The sequence below is a fragment of the Cavia porcellus genome, unplaced genomic scaffold, assembly GCF_034190915.1.
Source record: "Cavia porcellus strain 051 isolate PalLab524CR breed Dunkin Hartley unplaced genomic scaffold, mCavPor4.1 scaffold_40, whole genome shotgun sequence".
NCBI classification, from domain to species: Eukaryota; Metazoa; Chordata; class Mammalia; order Rodentia; family Caviidae; genus Cavia; species Cavia porcellus.
Genome location: NW_026947523.1, coordinates 5126913 through 5141389, shown reverse-complemented (window position 1 = coordinate 5141389; position 14477 = coordinate 5126913). Strand labels below are relative to the sequence as shown.

The window sequence follows — 14477 nt, the reverse complement described above, 5'->3', positions numbered from 1 at the left end:
GTGGCAGAAAGGAGACCACGCCCCGCCTTGTCCTCCTCCGGGACAGGCGAGGAGCGGGTGGCTGTTCCAGGCTCCCTGGCCAGCACAGCCTGCACCCCCTTGAGAAAAACCTTGCTTCCTGGGGATCTGTGGGCACCACACAGCACCCGGGGAGGGTCGCCACAGGGCTGGACTTCAGGCCCCTTGCGAAGTCTGTGGCTGGGGGCAGGCTGCCGTCCTTGGGGTCCCACCGAAGGCAGTGATGAGGGGCATGGGGTGGGGCTGATGTTCCAGCAGCCCCCAAGTCTGGTTCCTAAGCGCATCTGGGGCCAGCCTGGTTCTCCTGGCACCCCAGTCGCAGGAGGAGCGGTTTAACCCTCCGGGCAGGCTGGCAGCAGCAACCCATACTGACATTCACTAAGGAGCATCTTCCTAACGTACCCACAAATAGAAGTATATAATATATATATAAAATCTTGTATTTATATCCATATATATATAGTAATTAGATGTCCTAGCAAGGGAAAGCAAAACCTGTGTCTCCCCTCGCAGCTCTGCTCCATCCATCAGGGTGTCCTTAGAGCCCAGCAACTGGGCACCACATGCTGTGCCTGTGACCAGAGGAGCCTGCAGGACGCGGCAGCCCCGTGGGCATCGCCGCAGGCTCCCAAGCCCCTCCTTCCCTGGCCTTCCTTCCGGTGTGGGGAGCACCAGCGTCCTGCCTCCGGTGTCCCGGGGAGAGCATCGGCTGAGTCCTTCTCTCCTGAGATGTCGCCTGTAGGGTGCGCGCTCGCTGGCCACCGTGAGGTGGGCGTGGCATGTCACGACCAGTCAGCATCCCGCCAGAGCGGCTCAGGAGGCCCCGTTCTGGGTGTCTTGGAAATGAAGAGGTGAAAGGAGGGAGTGCCCCCCCTTGGGACGGCAGGTCATCTGGGGAGGCCTGGGTTCCGTCCCAGTCCTCCATGGCTCTCCCACACACATCGTGGCTCTCCCGAGGTGACACAGAGCCTAGGGGGCCGCCTTCCGCTCCTCCTCGGAGGGAAAGGAGTCTTCCCTCCCGGTCGCCGTCCCCGCAGGACAGCACTGAGCGTTACTTGTAGGGCCGCAGGAACCGGGACACTTTGGAGCGCAGCAGTTTGATGAAGGAGCGCGGGAACATCTCCTTGGACTCCTGGGCAGTGTACTTGAAGTAGTTCTGGGGGTGCGCCAGCACATCGAACAGCGCCTTGATCAGCTTCTTGTCCTGCAAGACATGGGGTGAGGGGTGAGGGGTGGGGGGGGCTGCAAATGCTCAGAGCCAATCCCCAGGCCTCTGACCGGCGCTGCTAAGTGATGTCCACAGCCTCCCTGTACGGACAGTGGCTCTGCAGCTCCAGGCTGCAGCGGCTGCAGAGGGAGCCCAGGCCCAGTGCAGAGGGGCTCTAAGTGCAATGACAGTGGATGGGGTCTGCCGCCTGCAAGACCCCGCCCTGAGAAGGCCCTCCTTCCACAGGCAGGAGAGCACGGCTGAGAACCTGCCTGCGGCCAGGTCCCAGGGCCAGGCCTCCTGGTTTGGGGTGGCAGATGTGCCAGCCCCGACCCTGTACCAGGAGTCCCCTTCAGTCACTCACTTTCAGGATCTCCTGGTGATTCTCCGAGGCGTACAGGCGCCCGTCCCGCACGATGTCTTCGATCAGTTGCTGGTAGTCCTCTGGGCAGCGGGGGCACAGGGGAAGGCCAGGGCTTAAAACCCTCTCCTTGCGGCCTGCCCTCCCTGGTTCTGGCGCAGCTCTGCCCGGGGCTGTGGCACCCGAGGCTCCCCCCTGTGGTGTCCCTCCTCCAGGGACAGCTGCCCTGTGGACCCTCCAAGCCCTGCGGGGACAAGGACAGCCTCACTGGTGGCTCTGTGAGGGTCCCGCCTTACCGTCATAGGTGACGTAGGGAACCTGGAAGCCTTTTCCACTGTTGCCCTCGTTGGATTTGAACTGGATCCAGAGCTTCCGGGAGCGGGAGGTGAAGGCGATGGGCCTCTCGTAGGTCTGGCAGGTCTCGTAGGTGGTGATGGAGGTGGGGGAGGCTGCAGGGAGCCGCACCATTCCAGAGGCGCCCCAGACCTGCAGGGCCTCAACTTCCCACCCAGGTGGCCCCCAGTTGGCACTGCCTGGTCCCCCACACACTCAGCTCCTCCCTAGCATCTGCTCCAGGTCTCCTGGTCCTTCTAAGCTAAGGGGGCTGCGTGGGTCTCAATGGCGACCTGGGGTCAGGTTTGGGAGTCCCCACCTGCTCTGAGCCAGGAGCCAGCCCCATTGTTCCCCAGGGAGCCTTCCTGGGCGCCCCAGGAAGTAAGTGAGCTCTGGGCAGCAGCCCTTGTGGGTGGAGGACACAGCGACAGGGCTGGGTGGGGCCGTGGCTCTGGTCCAGGCTCGGGTCCATGAGGCACCCCAGGCGGCTCCCTCACCCTTTCTGGTTCAGCAGCCTCACTAAGCAGGTGTGAATAAAGCCTCCACACAGCTGGAGGCCTCTGCTAGCTCCCTGTGGGGGCGCCCAGCTGCTTCTCCTTTCCCACAGGCAGGACTCGGGCACACGCTTGCCCATGGCCCTGTGGAAGGTGCCCCTGCTCAACTCTTCAGCTTCCACAGTGCGCCTGGGTGGCCCTTGGCTCACCCAAGCCTCCAGGGGAGGAGGAAGGCACTTCTGGGGTATCACAGGGGTATGTGACAGGAAGCAGGGGGAGGGAGGCACTGCAGTTGGCAGGATGGCCCAGCCAGGAGGACACCTGGGCCTGGCTAGGTCCTGTTTAGGCCACCTCTAAGCTTCCTGGAACCTCCTCACACTGCTCCAACAGCCACGCCCAAGCTCATGCCCTGTGCCACCTCCTCCCTGCCCTGACCCCGGGCACCTGACCGAGCAAGGGTGTTGGTGTGTGGCTGAGACCAGTCTGTCCCCAGCCCCAGCCCCGAGGCCAGCACGCACCGCTCTTCCTCATGACCAGGACATCACCGCACTCGTCCTCGATAGGCAGGAAGATCTCAGGGACCACAATGAGTATCCTGCGCTTGGGGGGTGGCGCAATGTGCCACACACACTCCGCGTTGGCTGGGTAGTCGCCGGGGTAGTTGGGGGACTCGATGTAGCCCGTGTAGTCACCAAGCTCACCACCGCAGTGCTGGTCTGTTGGCACCGGGACCGGGGATCCGGTCAGGCTGGGCTGGACAGGCAGGGCCAGCTGAGTCCTTGGCCTTGCCTCCGCCTGGCCCTGCCATGCCCACCAGCCCTGGCCCAGGCCCTGCCTGGCTCACGAGTCCCAGGGATGAAGCTCTTCCCGCCCTCCCCTGGTTTCCCATCTGCTGCGGCAGACACCTTTGCAGAGCCCCCCGGCTGCGGCCTGGGCACCCTCCCCGCCAGGGACAAGCGCTCACAGGCGGTCAGTGCAGCCAGGGGACAGATAAACGCTCTCCTTTCTTTACTAAGAGCATGGAGAGGCCAGAGGTGGCGTTTTTATGAGCTGAATGGTTCCCAGCCTTAAAGGTCTAAGGAAGTCAGTTCTGCAAAATGAATTGAATGCTAAGTATGAAATATATATTCAGCTCTTATAATTCTTGCTTCAGGACCTTCCGGGTCAAGCTTTCTGGGAGATGTTTCCCTCCCACCCCCAGCGTTTAGAAGCTTTTACCCATCAGGAGTTGAAACCCTCTATCTGTGGACTCCTCTGCTGTCCTGTTCTGAGGGTCGTGTGCCCCGCTGCAGGGGCGACACTGTGCCCTTTCCCAGGCTGTTAGGTAGTCCAGACACGACCCGTGGCCACAGGGAATGGGCTAGCAAAAGGTAAAATGCAGAAAGACTGCACAGCACATAGCATTCGGTCCATTAGGCCTGGACTCCTGGGCGCAGGCCACATCTAGTGAGCAAGGGAAGCAATGCCATGGTGCGATCCTGACAGCGAGCCAGGTGGGCACTGCCCCTCTGGGCTAGGGCTCAGGATGGACACAGGCTTCCCAAAGGCATCCCACAGAGCCTCCTCTCAGAGGGCGAGATGCGACCTCCCCTGTCCCCGCCTGCCTTGTCTCCTGCCACACCTACTTTTGCAGTGGGTGACACTGGTGGAGCCATCGAAGTCAGTGCTGGTGTTGCCCGGGCAGGTGATACAGTGGTTCTGCCCGAACTCGGGCTGGTAGCTGCCCACAGGGCAGCGAATGCAGCGGTGTGTGGTAGTGTTGTAGTGGTGGCCAGGGGAGCAGTGCACTGTAGATGGGGACACACGATGAGGGTCTGGTGCACCAGGCCATGGCACGGTGGGGGGAACCACCCTGCCCTCCCCTGTGACCTCCCCCACCCAAAAGCCTTCCCCTCCATGAGATCAGGACAGTCAGGAGACTGAGTGGCCGCCCTAGCTCGGACACAAGGACAGTGCGAGAGCTGTGTACTGGACATGGCATGAGGAGGGGCCCAAGACAGAGGCACATAGAGGACTGTGTGGCTCCTGGCATCCCAGGGACACTGGGTTACCAGCTGGGGAGAAAGTGTGGAGGGGTCAGACCCAAGGCCCGGCAGTCTGAGGGTCCCTGTAGGGGACCGGAGGTGCACGGGCTGGCAGTGGGCCCCCTTACCTTTGGCCTCGCAGTCCTGGAAGGAGGTGGCGCCTTCGTGCTTGGTGAGCAGCCCCCCGCCACAGGGGAAACAGCTGGTGCGCCCAGGCTCAGGCTGGTACGTGCCCAGGGCACAGGCCTGGCATGGCCTGAAGCCGTCTGCTGAGAAGGAGCCTGGGGAACACTGGCCTGCAGGTCAGAGGTTGTGGCTCAGACCAGGTGCTGGTGGTCTGGACCCTGGGACAGGCTCTGGGTGGGGTGGGGTGGCCTGGCAAAGCCTGGCACCCCTGTGGGACCAAGGCAGGGTACCCTGTGAGAGCTGATTGCAGCTCAACATAAAGAATGTTCTGTAGTCCAGCAGGGGGCAGTGTGCAGGAGTTCCCGCACAGGAGGGAAGTGGGTTCTGGGTCCTCTCAGCCCAGACTTGGGGACTCTTCCCCCCATGGTCACCCCAAGCTCTGACAGTTCCCACTCCAGGGGCAGCCACACTTGGAGAGGTCTCCGCTCCCCCCAGGAACCCCCTTCCCAGGGCTGAGGAGAAAAGGCTGCTGGGATACTGTGACCCTCACAGGGGCCTGGGGGGGCACTAAGTGGTTAAAGCCCTGTGAAAACCAAACTGCGCTTGGTAAACCGAAAGAAGGCCCTGCTTCAACCAGCTATGGGGAAAACTATTTTGTTTGTGTGCATGTGTGTGTGCGTGTGTGCATGTGTGTGTAGTGGTTGGTGACACTGGGGATTGAACCCAGGCAGCACTGGCCTAGCCCTTTTTATTTATTTATTTTTTGGGTTCCGGGGATTGAACTCACGACCTAGTGCTTGCCAGGTAGGCACTTACGCCGCTGAGCTAAATCCTCGGCCCCTACACTCTACTTTGTGTTCGGTGGCAGCGTCTCGCTAAGTTGCCCAGGTTGACTTTGAACCTGTGATCTTCCAGCCTCAGCCTCTCCAGTAGCTGGGATTTACAGGTCAACACCACCATGCCTGATCCAAAATTGTGAAGTTCTTTTGTAGAGCAAAGTTCCTGACCCAGCACACCTGTGGCTTTTGCCCGGAGACGGGTTCTGAGGAAGATAGAGTGGTCTAGCCATGGTGCCCTCGATGGCCCCACCACAGCCCTGCTGGGTCCGGAAGGCACGGGCTACGTGCACACTGGGAAATGTCTAGCAAGCTGCCTGACGCCTAGCACTCGGGGAACTTGGGGTTCTCTGAGGCACGGGGTGCCCTGGGAGCCACCATACGTGCCCCGTCTGAGTGGTGCCTGCGTGGTAACTGAGGAGATTTGTGCTGTAGACAGCATCACACTCCGTGGCCATGCACGGCTTCCGCCTGTGCTTTGGGGGCCTCTGCAAGGGGCCCGGCTCGCCTCTTCCCAGCTGGGCCCACACCCACACTCACCTCCACACTGTGACACATTGTGGGCACCGGCCAGCCCCACCCCATCGCTGCTGGGGCATGGGGTGCAGCTGAGCTGGCCCTCCAGATCCTGGTAGGTCCCCGACACGCATGGCACGCACTGGCCCTGCTCTCCACTGAAGTAGGTGCCAGGTCCGCAGGCCACTGAGGAGGCAGAGAGGAGGGACGGCTGGGGCGATGGCGGGCAGTGGGCTGCACTGCCTGCCAGGTGCCCACCCAGCCACGCCCCTGTGGATACCGCACCCAAGGGCCCAGTCCATCCTGGGAGAGCCAGGCAGCCCTGGTGGCTGCCATCATCCACGAGGACCCCGGGTCCTCTGGGCCCCTCCAGCCCTGCCCATGGTCCCTCTGCCCCACATCCTGCCCCCCGGACAGATGTGCTGGCCGTGTACCACGCTGTCTCTGGAAATCTCCACCTGGACGTGCCACAGCCACTTCTCCAGACTCCCCCACCCCGTCCCCTTCCTGTGTCAGAGCTGGTACCCAAGGATGCCAGGCGGAATGGCGCCTGGGGGTTTCATGAGGACACTGATAGGTGGCCTAGAGCTGGACAGAGGCTGCTGGGGGAATAATGGGGAGCTGTGGGTGGGACAGAGGGCCAGGGGATGGGCTAGTCGGGCCAACGAGGAGATCCATGAGGAGAGGCGGAAACAGGAAGTCGGCAGATTAAGGAAGGGATCGCGTTCCTCTGCTGGAGGAGGCGTCTGTGGACAGGGCTTGGGGAGGCCAGAGGGAACCTTGAGGGGAGGCCCTGGGGAATCCAGTGTGAGCGGCAAAGCCCTCAGTCTTCCTCCTTACACACAGGTGCACACGTGCATGCACCCATATACAATGCTCGCACACACGTGCACACACATATGCACGCACACACACACACACACACAGGCATGCAGCGGGAACTCTTTCTCATGGGTGACTGCTAAGCAGTGGAGCTGACAGAACGGAGATGTCCTGACCGGGTGGGAAACGGTAAGGCAAGCTGGGGGTGGCGGGTGGGAGCCCCAAGGAGCAGGATCCTGGTGGAAACCCAGGATCCGTCCTCAGCAAAGCCTCCTCCATCACAGGGGCAACGGGCAAGCAGCGGAGGAGGAGGAGCCGGTGACCCTCAGCACTTTCCCTGGGCAGAAGACCAGGCATGGTGGCCGAGGTCTGTCTGCCCTGCGACATGCCAGGCCCCAGCTGTCACCAGGAGACCATGGTGGACAGCGCCAAGGGTCAGCCTACAGAGACAGGCGTGCCACACCAGGAGAGGGCTGCCTGGACCCCGGGGACCGCAGAGGTGTGACCTGCATCCCTGGATACGAGCCGGGCCCAGGGACAGGGTCGGGAGAGCTGCTGAGTGTACTGGAGTCGCTGGCTTGGTGGCACACGCCTGTAATCCCAGCTTTCTGGGAGGCTGAGGCAGGAGGGTCAGGAGTTCAAGCCCAGCCTGGGCAATTTAGTGGCCATCTCAAACTTAAAAATTCAAAAAGGACCAGGGACGTAGCTCAGAGTGAAGGTTGTGGGTTCAATCCCCAGTCTGAAGGTAAAAAAAAGATGTCATGGGGTGTATGGATTGCACACAGATGCTCATGTACACTTACACACGTACACATACCTGGGAGAGAAAGCCTCCCGGAGCAAACCCAGCAAATGCAACAGGGAAATGTAGGTGAGGAAAACTTGTGTGTTTTTTTGTTCCATTTGACAATGTTCCTGCAAGCTAGGAATACCCCAAATAAATCAAAATAACGGAAAGAGGCCCTTGGTCCCTTCACTGTGCCCAGGCCACAGTCTCAGCTTTGAGCTGAGCTCCAAGGTGTGGCTGTGGCTGCCAGCTACACACTGTCGGGTGGATGATGCCAACTCTACCTGTAGTAGGCCCCAGAGCACCCCCTGCTGGTCCCTGCCACAAGCCTGACCTTTCCACCTGCTCCTTGGGGCTTGCACATACGAGGGCCACTGAGTGGACACTCACCGCATTTGCCGTCCTGGAGCACCTGGCCCGTGCCACAGGTCCCTGGTCCCTCTGGAGCCTTGGCTGGCCGCTGGGCCACCTCGTACTCCATGCCTGAGATCTGGACATAGAACTGCTGCCGGCTGATGGCCTTCCGCAGGGTCTTGATGGCCGCCTGCAAGCTCTGCTCCGCCTGCTTCCGGATGCAGGTCTCGTCGCAGGCCTCTGCGGGTGACAGCGGGAGCAGCACTCACCTCTGCTGGCAGCTGCCCACTCTGCGCCAGGCCCTGCTGGGTGTGGAGGGCTGCGTGCCCCCCTGACCCCTAGCACATCCTTGCAGCAGCCTGGGCCAGCGTCCAGCTCAAGGACCAGAGGCCCAGGGATCCGAGAGGTGTGACTCAAGGACAATCGAGGCCTCCGTCCATAGCAGCAGGTCACCTCCAGGACACAGCTCATGGGGTGCATGTGTGTATGTGTGAGACTCAAACGCACTGAGGACTGCCACTGTCCCCAGATCAGGTCCAGCTCTCTGGCCTTGTCTCTAACCTAAGCACCTTGAGGTCTGGCCCCCACCTGCCTTAGCCACTGGCACCCAGACACTGTGAACCCCACTTTCTAGCCACCTGCCCATCTCCCCCTACTTCCTGAAACACCCTAGTCTATGTGACCCCTGTGGCTGGGCCCATCCACTCTCCTGCCTACATGCCATTCTGTGCCACCTCTTTTTTTTGGTACCGGGAATCGAACTCAGGACCTTAGGCTTGGCAGGCAGGTGCCTACACCACTGAGCTCTATTCCCGGCCCCTTGCCACTGCTTTCATCCAGTGAGCTTCCCCTTTAAGCTCTGACTCAGAGGCTGCTGTCCTGGGAAGGCTTCCTGCACCCTGTCCTGGGGTTCTCGGCCTTAGATCTCGGCCTCTGGTCTTCACGCCTGGCCACCCCTGGCGTCACCCAGTTCTGGGTAGCCTGTGTGCACACCTGCCTCTGCGTGGCTGCAGCGCTATCCCAGAAGGGGCCACGGTGCCCACGCCCAAAGCCAGGTACACACCACACACACTTGCCGAGCACTCGCAGCCTAGAGGAACGCGCTGCTGTGAAGTGCATGGCAGGGTCGCTGCCCTTCTGCTGGCAGGAAAGGTGGCCCTTGGCACCCGTGACGTGTGGAGGTGGGGACAGGCCACAGCTGCCCCTGGGCACGGAGCTCTTCTGCCGTCACTGTCCCTGGCTGTGCAGTGTCCCCTGCTTGGCTGGCTGACCTCCACCTCCTGTTGCCATGGCTCTGGTGGGAGCCTGGCTTCACCGGCGCACACCCCCCACAGCTCCCCCAGGTCCCTGGCAGCTCACGGGTGACCCTCACCCACCTGAAGCCTCCTCCATCTTCAGCTCCAGCTCGAACTCCGCGGTGATGTGCGACACCTCCTTGGACGGGGACTTGCGGCCTCGGCGCCGCTTCTTGGAGGAATCACACTTGAGGGTCATGGAAGCCACGTGGCAGTTGTCTGGATAACGGAGGGTGGCGCTGTGGTAAAGGTGGCCAGGGCAGGGAACAGGGTCCCTCTGGGCCCAGAGTCCATGGAGCAGATGGGGAAACTGAGGCTAGAGAAGGTCAGGGCTGGCTGGGGGCCTCACGGGGACCTGGTGGCTGAGCCAGGTCCTGCACTGCTCATGCAGGCACCTCATGTATATTCACGAAGGAGACCATGAACCCAGCACGGGGCCTCCAGAGGCTCTGCCCAGTGGAGACGCCATCCTTTCTCCCCCACAGCTAAGCCTGCAGCTCAAGAATGGTCACCAAGTGAGCACCCTAATTCCATCCACGGGGCCCAGCCAGGCCACGTGGAAAGCCCTTGCTGTGTGGTCATTTAACTTCAGGGGGGCAAGGACAAGCGCCCCCATGGAAGCTGGGTGTTATGGTTTGGGTCTAGATGTCCCCCCAAAGCCTCATGTGTGCACAGGCAGGGCTTCCGGGAGGCGGTTGGATTGGGAGGGTCATGGCTGGGTCATGGCTGCTCTGCTGATGGAGGTGGTGTCTGGCTGGAAGAGGTGGTCCCTGGGGCCTGGGTTTCTCTCCCTCCCACTCCTCTCTGCTCTCTGCTTCCTGGTCACCACGGTGTAGGAGCACCTCCCCTTGAATGCAGAACAACTGCCACAACAGTGGTTAAATCAAGGCCTCCTTCCATAGACTGACGTGTACAGAGCTGGCTGTGCTATCTCCTCCTCTTCACTCGGCTCTAAGCATTGCAGATAAGGCCGGCTCAGGTACTGACACGGAATCCCTAAGGCCAGTCTGACAGTCTCCTGTTTCTTTGCATAGTGATTTCTGTAAAAGATGAGCACGGTGGGATGGCAGAGCCAGTCAGCTCCAGCCTCAAAGTAAGAGGCTGTGAGGCCCCAGGCCACAAAAGTTTACATCTCAGCGACTGAAGCAACAGCCTCCTGAAACCATTCCAATGTTACCTAAATTGAATTACGCAGATTGATCTTTCTGCCCGCTTTTCTCCCTACCTGGCCAGCCAGCTCCACTAACCTCAGTCCTCCCATCCTAACTCATCCTCGAGCTGCCTCCTCCTCCTCGAGATAATAAATTGGGGGAGAGGCCAGGATCAGGGCCTTCGTCTGCACATCCTCACGGGGATCGGCCTTGGAACCCCTTGGCTGCCTTTAACTTTGAATATGCCTTGGTATCTTTCTTCTCGCCGTGGGTTGCACTGGAGATGGCATTAACTTTCTGGGATTCCAGTAATGTGTCAGTGGGATTGTAAATATAACTTTTTAGATTGTGAGGATTGGAAAAGGGATTACAATATTCAGTCTCGGCTCTCTCTCTCCCCCACCCCCTTTGCTCTCTGCTTCCTGTCCTCCATGCCGTGGGCAGCTCTCCTCCGCCAGGCCCCTCTGCTGTGCTCTCCTGCCTTGGACCCAACTGACCATGCAAGGACTGGAACTTCCGCAAGGTGTGAGCCGAGACAAACCTTCACTTTGCGTGGTGGGTGCTTAGTATTGTGTCTTGGTGATGAGTGAAGTGACTGAGACCCTGCGGAACCCGAATTTCTGGCTCAAGAGCTGGCTTCCTTCTCATGAGACAGGGCCAGCCTCTGCAGGGCCCTAACCCTGAACCCTTGGGCTGTGACCCCTGCCCCTGAACATCCAGCCCCACCTGCCCAGGGGCCCAGCTGCAGGCCTGGGGACTCCCCTGCTCCCCCTTCATAGGCAGTGAGGGTGGCACACTCACCCAGCAGTGGCAGCCTCTGGGTCCCCTTTGCTCGCTCCCGACTGCGGGGCCGGAGGTGGCACTTGGCATCCCTGGTCTTGAAGCGGGCCTTCTGCTTGATGGGGGCAGTGGGAGAATCTAGGAAAAGCCAAAATTCCCCCAGGGGGTGGCCTCTCCTGTGGGCAAGGAGGTGGTAGGGGATGGGAGCTCCCCGGGGAGAGTCACCCCCACCCCGAGGTGGGGCTGGGGCTGGGGCTTGGTGTGGGCCACTCTCCCCTAAAAGCCCTCTCGGCTGGGGAACTGTGCCTCTGGACAAGGCTGCAGAAGATGACCACATGGGCTGTGGAGGTCAGGCTCAAGCCCAGGGCCGTCCAGCCAAGAGGCCCTCTGTGGAGCAGGAGAGGAATACCGTTACCTCCTGCTTCCCTGCCAAAGCCACAGGCACGGCTCAGGCTTTTTAGGAAGAGAAGGAGGGGCAGGGGCTGGGGTCTGAAATACCCAGGCGCTCAGAATCCTGGGTTCCTACAGAGTCCTGTGATCCCTGGTCTTAGCATCACAGCCAGTGATCTCAGCAGCGAGGACACACCCTGCCCCGAGTGGCAGGAGGCCTGGCAGGGCTGAGGGCTGGCACATGCTGTGCCTGGAAACCTGCAGGGCAGGGATTCCCAGGGAGATCTGCCTCAGAGCGCTCAGAACCTCTCCGAATGGTCTCCCGGAGTCCAGGGCCAGAACGGCCTTCTGTGGCCCACTGTGCTGGGCTGAGACTTGGGCTCCAGCATCCAGGCTTCCACGGCCTGGCTCTGCCCTGCCTTTGGGATCCTGGGCCAAACTGGGTCCTGACCTGAGCCTTCCCTGGGCTTTGCCCCTCCATCCCTACAGCATGGTGCCGGACACAAAGCCGAGGGGTCACCCCAGGGTGCGTGGCCTAGACAGCCGGGGCCTACCTGAGCAACCGGGCCCGGAGCCGGCACTGGTGCCATTGTGCTTGGGTTGTGTCCTGCCCTGGAGACCTGGAACTCCGCAGCTCAGGATGTAGCTGTTTTCCGAGTCTGAGGAGAGGCCAGTGGGTGAGGGGGGCCTGGGCACAACTCCCTTCCAGGACCCCAGATCCTCAAGGCCTCTGAGGGGTTTGCTGAATGAGACCAAGATCAGGATGGACCCCTCTGCAAGCCTGCTCCTGCCACATGCCCACAGTAAGTGGCTCGACAGGGAGGAGCCCAGACCCTAAAGAGCCCAACGGACAGGTGGCCCCATGCCCAGGAGGACTAGGTCAGGGTCTTCCTCGAGAGCAGCAGGGAGCAGGGACTCCAGGGAAGCAGCCCCTTCCCCAACACCGGCCACCCCCGGAGAGCCTGGAGTTACCTGGCACAAAGAGGGTGTGGGCCAGGCAGGACAGGAAGCAGCTCTCCACACCGCCTGCCTTGCTGCAGGACAGCTGGGCCTGTGGGGAGCCCTGGGCCCGAGAAAGGCACTCGCCGGTCTCTGAGGAGAAGGAAGGCAGAGTGTGTGGCCGGGCTGCAGGCCACTACGCAGGGGCACCAAGGACCCCAACGCCCTCCCTGCCGGGGCCTGATGCACGTGGAGAGGATGCTGGGGCCAGGTCCATTTGGCTATGGGGGACACAGGCATCAGGCCCGCTCCCTCTCCCTTCAGACTCTTGCCTTGTTGAGGAGGCTCAGGTTGTCCCCAGGGGGAGTCTCCTAGGGGACAGGGCTGGGTCCCCTGAGCCAGTATCCCTGCCCATCTGGAGGAGAGGGGCAGCACCAAGTGGGGACACAACCTTGAGGCATGGGCCAGAGACTGCACTCAGGACGCTGCGTGGATTTGTCACTAGAGGACAGAAAATGTCCCCAGACCCTGATTTGATGCCCCTGGGGGAGCCAGCTCATCAGTGTCCCTCACCGCAGGAGGGGTGCCCTCAAGTAAGGGGGCACCAGGCTCCACCAGCCCCCCTGCGGCTGGCTCAGGCACTGTTAGGACACCTCGGAGAGAGCTCAGGTCCCTCGGAAGCTGCCACCCTCACTTCCCTGTGTCCTGTGCGTGGCCCTAAGAGAGGTGTGGGGTGTGGCTCCCCAGAGAATGAACCCCATCCCTGCTCTGCCTTACTGGGCTCCCTGCCCGCTGGTGTGGATAACAGACCCCACTCCGTACCCGGGACTGAACCCCCACGCTGCTTTTCTTTGGCTCTCGTCTGATGCATGTGCAGTTTTACCCCCAGTGCTCGGGGTTGGCCTGTTGGGTGGAGACCCCAGACTTGCATGCTTCCCACCCTACCATGGCCCTGAGGCTGCACGGTGGCTGAAGGATTCTCTGCTGAGGACGAAGGGACCGTCCCCCGGCCCCCGAGGAAGCCCTCGTGAGGACAGTCTTGTTCTGCCAAGATGCCACTAGAGTGATCTATTTGCTTTGTCCGTGGTTGGGAGCACAAGACAGCAGGCAGCCACGGGTCACATGGCTTTCCTGCCTCTGTTTGGCTGGGGAACCTGGGACCGCAGTCTAAGTGCGTGCTTTTGACTGGCTACGGGACCACTGAGGGTTTTTTATGCCAAAGCCGAGAGGTCCTGGCAGAGCTCCTGGGTCCTCATGGATTCAGGCTATGACCCCCGACTCTCGGGCTTCGCTGGTGCAGGGCAAACTGCCTCCTCCTCCCTGCCACCAAACCTAAACCACCACCAGCAGCAACCACTTAGAATAACATCGGTCACTATGGCGCTCAGGACAGGCCAAAGTTTATGAGCGCTGCTAACTCGAAGGTGAGGAGACAGCGTGCTGGCTACTCTACAGTCGGCCTCAGTCACCGGTGTGCTTGGCCTCGGTCTCCTGCTTGCCAAGCCTTCTGAACCCACCATCCTGGAGCTCTCGCCCGAGAGACAGATCTCGATGACTTTAGAGCCTGGTCTGGAGCAAGGCGAGAGCTACAAGGGGCTAAACTCAAATTCCCCAGAGTGCAGGAGCTGGCGAGGAGCTGCTCCAGGTTTCGGGAGTTCCCGGATAATTACTGTCCTGGGTGACTGGGTCTGCACTGAGGAGCTCACCTGTGAGGATCTTGGGGTTGAAGGAGATGAAAAGCAGCAGCTAGAAAGGACCAGAAGGTCTGGACCCCCCCCACCCCCCCAGCATAATTTAGGAAGACAGGCTTAAGCAAACAAGGAAAATTGGAACTATAGTAGCTAAGGCCGGCTCAGAGGCATTTCCTGAGAAAAACAATTGGGAAAGGTTCCAACTGTAGCAGGCACAGTGATGCACACCTGTAATCCCCGCACTCGGGAGGCTGAGGCAGGAGGATCCTTGGGAGTCTGCAACCAGCCTGGGCTACAGAGTGAGCTCAAGGCCAGCCTGAACCACATAGTGAGACCCTGTCTCAAAAAGACAA

General features: G+C 60.8%; 1 protein-coding gene across 5 annotated transcripts in view; it reads right to left on the bottom strand.

Annotated features, from left to right (window-relative positions):
• Positions 1-408: 408 nt before the first annotated feature.
• Positions 409-14477, bottom strand: part of Scube1 (signal peptide, CUB domain and EGF like domain containing 1) — a 93089-nt gene continuing 79020 nt past the window's right edge. For 4 of the 5 annotated variants that reach the window (XM_003470559.5, XM_003470558.5, XM_013153140.3 and 1 more), the window contains 12 exons: positions 12467-12586; positions 12049-12153; positions 11126-11242; positions 9255-9392; positions 7915-8118; positions 5940-6101; positions 4566-4733; positions 4039-4200; positions 2932-3129; positions 1883-2035; positions 1590-1669; positions 409-1222 (listed from right to left, as the gene is read on the bottom strand). In XM_003470559.5, the coding sequence (XP_003470607.1) occupies positions 1070-1222; positions 1590-1669; positions 1883-2035; positions 2932-3129; positions 4039-4200; positions 4566-4733; positions 5940-6101; positions 7915-8118; positions 9255-9392; positions 11126-11242; positions 12049-12153; positions 12467-12586 (1760 nt within the window). In that variant the 3' untranslated portion in view covers positions 409-1069. Of the gene's footprint in view, positions 1223-1589; positions 1670-1882; positions 2036-2931; positions 3167-4038; positions 4201-4565; positions 4734-5939; positions 6102-7914; positions 8119-9254; positions 9393-11125; positions 11243-12048; positions 12154-12466; positions 12587-14477 lie in introns of those variants that run through there. The other variant, XM_063243921.1, reaches the window with a different exon arrangement.